The sequence below is a fragment of the Cololabis saira genome, chromosome 20 (genome assembly GCF_033807715.1).
Source record: "Cololabis saira isolate AMF1-May2022 chromosome 20, fColSai1.1, whole genome shotgun sequence".
Classification (NCBI taxonomy): Eukaryota; Metazoa; Chordata; class Actinopteri; order Beloniformes; family Belonidae; genus Cololabis; species Cololabis saira.
The window spans coordinates 28,659,596-28,668,671 of NC_084606.1; the positions used below are offsets into that span (position 1 = coordinate 28,659,596).

Sequence of the window (9,076 nt, forward strand, 5' to 3'; positions counted from 1 at the left end):
GATAGAATGGATGAGAGGAAAATGAACAGGTAAAGAAGTGATTGGTGCCTCTGAGTGAAGCAATAGGCGATTAAACAGAACTATTAGACAACTTGTGAGGTAAAAAGAAATAGTGTTGTCAAAAAGCCAGTGTGGTTTAATGTTCCTTTACCCTTTTATCTCACGGATTCAGCCCTGGGTTAATGTATTGGATTTTTGTATGTCGAGGTAGTCAATACTTAGTTTCTGATGAGATGTGTTCAGTATAGATTGAATTTCTACCCTGGTTCTTCATCCTAGCTGTACTTGGAAATCAGTTTTTCACCTTTTGCTCAGCTCTGCAAGAGTCAGTGCAGTGGCACATCATGTGCCCAGCAGTCACTTAATGTATAGAGAAGACAAATGTAAAAGGCAGCTTTGATGCCCCGAATCAATATTTGTTAATCATAAAATAAAAAAAATAAAAAAGCCTCCCTGCTGTTTGAAATTGAATTTTTTTTTTTTTTAGGGAGAAAAATAGAAATGAAACTTGCACCACAGCTGCTGCTTGAAGCTAATTTTGCTGTTAACATGCAAGTGGTCATTAGACTTCAGCTCTCCGGGGGCCAAAGGTCAATAATTGCGTCTGGAGGAAAATCTTTGAACCAAACGGTTTATAAAAAAAACAAAACAACTTTTGTGTTGAAGCATTAAGTAGAAAGTTCTCCTGTAATTACATTAGTTGTTTAAAAGTGCCTGAGAGTAGGATGAAAAATGAGCTCTGCCATAATTACTTCTCTACCACTTTGCTGTCTGGCATAACTGTGGCCATCAAATACCACGAGCCGTCTCATTTTGATTCACTTCATGCTTCCTGCCACCACCTGCCCACACCTTCCCTTTGTTTAAGTGGTTCTTGTCTTAACAAGCTTTTGTCTTCTCTTAAAATTCAGAGTAGAGCAGGGGCAAGCGATGGAAGTGTTCCCTCTGCTTTTTTTAATTTTTATATTCTGTCATTTAATCAGGTTGCCAATCATGTTGTTTACTGCTATCAAGAGAACGGTTTTATGTTAATAGAAATTCCTGTCAGCTAGCTCCTCTCTTTTCCAATTAACAGTTTCTATATTCGACCTGAAAGTATGTTTCACAGGGGGGTTTCTTTTTTGTTTCTTTGTTTTTTTTCCACCATTTGTTTATCAAGGAATGTACTTTTTTTTTTTTTTTTTTTTTTTTTTTTTTAAGGTACAAGATCTGTTCTGGTCAAGATGGCTGCAACATCTGACCAGTCTCTAAATGAAAACAATCTGGCATCCACCTTGATTCGCTCCTGGTCTTGGAAGCTTTTTTTAATAGCCGCTCGCTCTGACTTGTCTCCCCAGCCCCGGAGACCCTGATGCGAGCTCTCGAGCTGCTGAACTACCTGGCAGCGCTCAACGACGACGGTGACCTGACCGAGCTGGGCTCCATGATGGCGGAGTTCCCCCTGGACCCCCAGCTGGCCAAGATGGTTATCGCCAGCTGTGAATTCAACTGCTCCAACGAGGTTCTCACCATCACTGCCATGTTGTCAGGTAAAGCTCAGGTCCACTGCACAGTTGATTTTTCTGTACGCATTTGCCTTTTGTTGATGTTACCTCAGCTGAGGTAGTACTGATAGAAATATAAGTTAGTATGAGTTTAGGGCTGGGCGATATATCGAGATTTTAATATATATCGATATATTTTCAAACGTGATATGGTACAAGACAATATCGTTTATATTGATTATTACATTTTTTTTTTTTTTTTTATGATTTTGATATAGCTTATTTTGTGACAAATTGACTTGAATGTTTTATTTGAGATTTGTACAAATTTTTTGTTATTTGCACAACTGTCAACCTCAGTGGAAAAGTTTAGTTTAGTTTATTTAGGATCCCCATTAGCTGTTACACTTGGCAACAGCTATTCTTCCTGGGGTCCTCAAAATATTATACAAAATACATACAAAAACATTGAATTAAAAATAAAATAAAAATACAAATATTGCAAGAGAGAACAATTCATTACAGCATAAAAAAAGTTAAAAGTTAAATTACAATATTTTCATTGTGTATAAGAAAGTCCTTCAGTCGTTTCTTAAACAGTGGAAAAGTCTGCCTGTTACTGTCTACATTGTATTAATTGCACAGTGTATTTTAATTTAATTGTTATGCAGGAAAGGGATATTTGTGTTATTTCATTCAAGAAGCATTTTTATTCTATATATGCAGGCAGTTTATTTTTATTTCATTTGTTTTATACATTTTGATATTGTGCAGACCTCTGTTAATAAATTTAACTGTGTGACATTTGGCACGAGGCTTTGTATTAAAACTGACTGTTTGCCTCGGAAAAAAATGAAGCTAACAGAGATGCTATGCTATAATGCTTTGGGGGAAACCCCAATTATGGCACAGAAAAAATATCGATATATATCGAGTATCGCCATTCAGCTAGAAAATATCGAGAGATGACTTTTGGTCCATATCGCCCAGCCCTATATGAGTTCCAAGGTACTTATGCAATGAAGAATCCCCCCCCAAGAAAAAAGGTACCATACTGTCTAGTTGGAAAAAAAGCCATATAAACCCAAGCAACTTGTTCCTAGTGAACTCAACTACAAGGCAGGTGGAGTAAAAAGCCAGTGGTGTCAGCTGTTTGTGAGGAAGGAGGAAAAAAAAATACATGCCTGAACAAAATGTATAGGTGTAGCTGGAGCAGCAGCAGCATGCTACAGCAGTAATTGCACTTTGGGCTTGCCAAAGCAGAATGCTGCTCATTGAGATGAATCTTGACGCCTTTGAAGGGAGTGCGAGGGTCTTTGAGAGTGGGGAAATGGATTTAACTAGCTGTTTGGACGTGGTGTGCACTTAAAGCAGGTGTTTCAGGATGGAGGGTTTTTGCTGAGTTCATTAAAGTAAGCAGTAGAAGCACACCTGAAAATGGTGCTGCCACAGCAACCAACCATGAGGCTCAATAAACACAGCTTTGATCCATTAAAGGCACAATCAGGCATGTTTGATGTTAAGCAATTCAGAGCGAGTGTCAGAGGGGAGAGGGCAGAACCAGAGAGCGGGTCAATTCTACATCACAGTATCAGGTCTTTAAGAGAGAAAAGCCTGTAGGACTGGGGGTGAGGTGTTAGTGGATCTTGTCTCAGGCCGTATCGCAGCCGAGCAGGATGCAGAAACACTTCCTCTTCTCCTTAAGTCGTATAAACACTTGGCAATGCACTGGGCCTCTCCTAAACAGAGAGGCCTTGTTCCTCTCGGTGGGATTTGCTTAACTTATCCCTGTGGGCGGCTGTGTTGGGGCCTATACCAACCTTGTTTAGTCCCACAGTGCTTCGTCCGCCCCACTGAGGCCAGGAAGGTGGCTGACGAGTCCAAGCTGCGATTCGCCCACATCGATGGAGACCACATGACACTGCTCAACGTCTATCATGCTTTCAAACAAAGTAGGTGGCCCGCTCACCCTCCGTTGTTTTGACACAATAGTTGGTCATTGTTGCTATGGAAATGTCCCCCTAAATGTCCTTTTCTCTCTTGCGCAGACCAAGATTCCACTCAGTGGTGCTACGATAACTTCGTCAACTACCGGTCGCTAATGTCGGCAGACAACGTACGGCAGCAGTTGTCGAGGATCATGGACCGCTTCAGCCTGCCGCGGAGGAGCACCGACTTCACCAGCCGAGACTATTACACCAACATCCGGCAGGCGCTGGTCACCGGCTTCTTCATGCAGGTCCGTGTCTTCAGCAGCACGGAGGTGGCAACGATCATCTTCTGTCCTCTGGTGGCAGTCGCTGCTGAATTTCACTCTTTTTACGTTACAGGATTTTTATGCTCACTAAAAATGTAATGCAGAGCCCGCCTTTAAAAACAAGCCCACTCTCTCACACACCTGCACTGCTTTCTTTTAAACACGTAACACGAAATCAAATTAATTTGTCTCTCGCTCAAGGAAACAAATGGTGGTTTTAGCAAGAAGCCATTTTCAGGGCCACCTGAAACAAGCAACCTGACAAGTTGAATTATGGTGTTAATATTTAAATATTTGTCAACATTAACCTTTATCTCGGAGACAAATTTGCAGCTCATGTTCAAGCGTTCACAGTGTTTGAGATCACGTCTTTGTTTGGTAAGGCCTTTATTGAGACTGATTGCCTTGTTTAATCATGACCGCCACTGCAGCTCGACCGAGTGTTTACTTAGTGGTGGGGGGGGGGTCACTCACTGCCTGGTTGCAAATTTGTCTTGAATGCTCCTTTTTTGTAATAAGAATAATGTTTATTTGATTTAGAGGTACGATTGTAATTATTTGTGTCTTTCCCTGATTGATATGAGATGAATTCCTCCCTGACCTCTTGTCCTGTGCTGTCCCAGGTGGCTCACCTGGAGCGCACAGGCCACTACCTGACGGTGAAGGACAACCAGGTGGTGCAGCTGCACCCGTCCACCGTGCTGGACCACAAGCCCGAGTGGGTGCTCTACAACGAGTTCGTCCTCACCACCAAGAATTACATCCGCACGTGCACGGACATCAAGCCGGAGTGGTGAGGCACATTTGCAGCTTCTTTATTTAAGCGGGTCCATTGTAAAGATAAGAAGTGTTTGCTTGTTGCAATTGTAAATCGTGCATTTCTGTAAATAATCATAAACTTCAAATTGATTTATCACTGCTTAGTGTTCATGTGGGATGTAATAAAAAGGTTTCCAATAAATAGTGGATCTATAATACTCAGTTTCTGTTTTTAAAAGCCTACAAGTCATATATTTTAGTACCGTATTTTGCGGACCATTGGGCGCACCGCATTATAGGCCGCAATATCAATGAACGGGTCTATTTTTATACATAAGGAGCATGATAAAACATATAAAGCGAAACAAAACAGTCTGGTAAATCGAACTTTATTCAACTCATTCACAATAACTCAGAATATCGTTCAGTTGTAACTAATACAGAAAAATACACACATTTTAAATAATTAATCTTCCATGAATCCAGCAATAAAAAGTGGCGGAGGTAAACGTTGTACTACGTCCTGTTCTCTGATTGGTTCATCGTTGCCAGCGATAGACACCTGAAGTTAGTGTGAGGTTGGAACAACGTTGTATTCCAACATTTGATTATAATTGGATTATGATATAAATGGAAAATTGGGTTTAAGCTAAAAGCCTAATGTTGGCTTGACGTTGGATGATGGTTGCTTCCCAGCACAACGTAGTTAGTTATCCACCGTGTCTGACGTTGCAACCCGTATCCAACCAAGGACTGACTTTAATGTGTCAGCCGAACGGTCCAGCGGCTTCGTCGCTACCAGAGTCACACTAAAACATTTTGATAGATTTTTGAGTGCAGTGTACCACATAAAACTGGTTCGGGGTCAGTAGCACAACTAAAATTCATACATAAAGCTCTCGGATTATAGGGCGCGCTGCCGTTTTTGTTTTTTTTGGGGGGAAAAGATTTAAGGATTTTAAGTACGCCTTATAGTGCGGAAAATACGGTATTTGATATGCCTATAAACGGCTTGCTTTGCTCCGTTGATATTGTGTATGAGTATCTGGAGCCATTGAAATGTCATTTTTAATTAAAAAAAAAAGACAATTATAAGCAAAATCTCTTGAAAATAAGAAGCCGGTCTCCCCTTTTGTAGGTTTGTGAGCATCAGATAGAAGCAGTAAAACTGCAACAATTCTTTTCCCCACGTTTCTTGTCCTCCTCAGTGACCTCGTACATTTATGTATCACATTTCCTGCTCCTGCTCCAGTAGTCACCTTGTGAATATGGAAGAATGGCCTTCTCCCACAAGTAAACACTGAAGACAATTTTTGTGACTAATGTTTACTTGCTGTCTTTCCTAGGCTGCTGAAAATTTCCCCGCAGTACTACGAGATGGGCAACTTCCCCCAGTGCGAGGCAAAGAGACAGTTGGAACGCATTTTTGCAAAACTGTCGTCCAAGGAATACACGCAGTACTAAGGTCTGTCTGTACTGCAGGAGCATCCCCGGCCTCTGTACAAAGTTAAATCTGGACTATTTTTTATGTGGAGTGGGTTTTTCTTTTGTCGTCAAGTTGACATATATTTGTCTCACTTTGGTCTGAAGCATGATGCTTCATGTGAATTTCCACATTCCTCTGTTTACTTCTGTTAAAAAGAAACCATGGATCCATGATCAAATGTAATTTATAACAGTACTTTGATGCAGTTGTAATGTTCTGTCGTCGTGGTTGCACTAAAATGGTCACATTTCCTGTCAACTGTTCATCCTAATAAAACAACTTTGTATTAAAATCAGTGTCAGCATTAAGATGAAAAGCCTAAATCTGTACTTCAAATTCTCCAATCAACTCTCAGATGTGCGTTCATGTCCTAACCTGCCAAATCCAGCTTGTTTCCGTGGCTCTTTAGGGAGGTTAAATCTTCTTACTGGGACATTGATAGCTTCAGAAACAGTCGGAGTTGAGAGGGAAATGTTAATTACAAATGTTTCGGAGCGAGATCAGTGCGGGTTCCCTGCTGTGCTGGAGCCTGCTCCGACTGCACGCCATTGTGTCGGAGTCTCTTTAATGTGGAAGGTGAAGGCGTGTTTTCAGGAAAAGCACGAGTCCTTCGATGATCTAAAAAAGAAATAAAGAAAGGAAAAAGAATAGAAGTAAGTTGCAAAACTTGTATGTCAAGTTACACAACAATGAAAATGCTGCCATTTCAAACCAGTGAGAATTCTTGGAGGGAAAAAAAAATAAAATAAAAATACGATGAGCTCTGACAAACTTGCTTAGAAAGCTTTACCCTCTCGGTCTGTCAGTCAGCAGTTTGAAGAAGTTAAGCTCCCTGTGGCTGGTGATCCATGAGGAGCAAAATCTTATACACAGGATAGCGTTCTGGTCCTACCACCCTTGATGTCTTGCTGAAGCTGCTCTGCAGGTGGCCGTCTTCTGTGCTCGTGCTGCTTTTAGTATTTAGCTTCTTCCTCGTAAAGTGAAGTTCGACACAAAACTATTAGGAGTGCGAAACTGCCGTTGCCTGGATTTGGAGCTAGTATTGATTACCCATTTGTGACATTTTTGTGGTGTTTCAGCCTCCAGTGCATGCTGGGATAATGTAGCATTTTGATGTCATAGCTGGACTAACTGTGTCTTCTAAAGGTCATGAAGCTGAATTGCTTCATTTCTGAGAAGCATCAATTCTTCTAGGCATACTCCTGGGATTTTGTTGGATCATAGGATCAAACTTGGCGAGGAATAGTCAAACTTTGCCACCAAGGTGAAGCCGTCGAAGACTGTTTTATGGCGAGGCGAGGCTGAGCATGGCAGCAAGACACGAGGTAGTTCTAGCAGCGTCAGCAAGCAGAGGTTTACGGAGGAAGCAGCAGTTTTAAGATGTGCTGTTTAAACTCTTTGAAGACCAAGCTGGCCATATTGAGCACCATAGTAACTTCTCTTCTAATTGGAAGCTGTTCCATTGCCATCGGTTCAGGAAGAACAGAAACCAGTTGGACCAGTCTGGAGGAGTGCCCAGTCTACCAATTGCCATATCTCCAATGTGAAACAAGTTAAAGAAATTCAACTGCATTAAAAACAAGGATGCACTGGACTGATGAGTCAAAATTTGAAATATTTTTCTGTAGTAAAGGAGTTGATTCACCAAAGTGCAGGAGAGTGGTGCAATAATGAACATCTGCAGCCAACAGTGACATACGGCTGAGGTTCATTGTGAGTTTAGGGCTGCAATTGGTGCACACGCAGTTCAGGATTTGGTCCTGATGAATGATGTCCTGCATGCTGAGGAACACAGGAAGATACTTATCCATCATGCAGGGTGACATCAATGAGGTGTCTGATTGACAGCGACTTCATCCTGCAGCGGGACGATGACCCTAAACGTGTGGCCAATGTCACTCGGAGGCATCTTCCGCATAAGAAGAGGGAGGCTACATCCGCGGAAGATGTATGGTTACCTTTCCAAGATCTTCGGATCAGTCTCACTGCTGATATCCTTCAAAAATGATGTGCAGCTTCACCGATAGCTAAATAAATGCTGTTTTAAAGTCAAACCACACCGAATATTCATATGATTAAGATTTTTCTTGTCTGTCTTTTTTTGCATTTTGGAAATTCTTAAAAAAAAATTACTTTTTACTTTCAACACTCTTACATTTCTTCAGTTATCTGAGGTCCATTACATAAAACCTAAAATAAAGTTTGCATGCTTTTAGTGACAGTTCAATGTCAAGACTTTTATTTCTTCAAAATTAGATTTTAACATATGGCTAACATGTAAATTGAATCTATCCCCGACGACCCCACTGGGGTAAGGGCCTAGCTTTCCATCAGTTGTAATGGGAACAACATTGAACTAAGTATAAAAGCAGAAATGAGCCAGTAAGCGTTTTCCCACTCTCCGTAGCGTGTGGTTGAAGGCAGGCAGATACCAGACCTGCTATGGGACTTTATGATTAAGCCTGCAGATTGTGTAATATGCTAAGTCAGGAAATTAGCATGTGTGCTTCATTTTTTTTTTATTTTTTTTTTTTTGACTTTTGGGAGACAAGTTTTTAAGTGGATGGCCTTTTGCCGGGGAACGCACACAGAACCAGAAAGTGGTACAGGAGAGATTAGTCCCCCTTCAAAGTGAAGCCAATAGAAAAGCCATTAGTTTGAGCTGATCTGGAAATTATGTGGAATTGATTCCGAGGTAAGAGCAGTTTTTCATGCTCAATACTTCTCATTGATTCATACTGCCATAATTACAAATGAAAATCATTATGTCTCCAAGTTGTATTTTCCTACTGTCTGATGTGCACACGGACTTTTACTTTCCATGCTTACGCTGCAAAAGATGTTCAAACATACTAGGTGTCCTCATCTGTGCTTTTTAATGCTGGAAATGGGATGTAATGGAAATGAAATTTGAATGAGTTTATTAAAAAGCTGAAAAGTTATTTAAAGCAAAGGCTGTGAAGTGCTGAATACACTATATTGTACAATAGAGCTGTAAAATGTCCACACTTGCATTCTTTTCTGTACGTCGAGGACATTTTTCTTTTTTTTTCGTGTGTGACTCTTTGACAGTAATGCACCAAAAATAGC

At 40.9% G+C, this 9,076-nt stretch overlaps 1 protein-coding gene across 1 annotated transcript in view; it reads left to right on the forward strand.

Annotated features, from left to right (window-relative positions):
- dhx15 (DEAH (Asp-Glu-Ala-His) box helicase 15) overlaps positions 1–6,281 on the forward strand; it is a 30,180-nt gene extending 23,899 nt beyond the window's left edge. The window contains exons 10-14 of the mRNA XM_061710738.1: positions 1,338–1,529; positions 3,314–3,436; positions 3,533–3,723; positions 4,365–4,534; positions 5,847–6,281. Coding sequence (XP_061566722.1) covers positions 1,338–1,529; positions 3,314–3,436; positions 3,533–3,723; positions 4,365–4,534; positions 5,847–5,964 — 794 coding nt within the window. The 3' untranslated portion in view covers positions 5,965–6,281. The remainder of the gene's footprint in view (positions 1–1,337; positions 1,530–3,313; positions 3,437–3,532; positions 3,724–4,364; positions 4,535–5,846) is intronic.
- Positions 6,282–9,076: the final 2,795 nt, after the last annotated feature.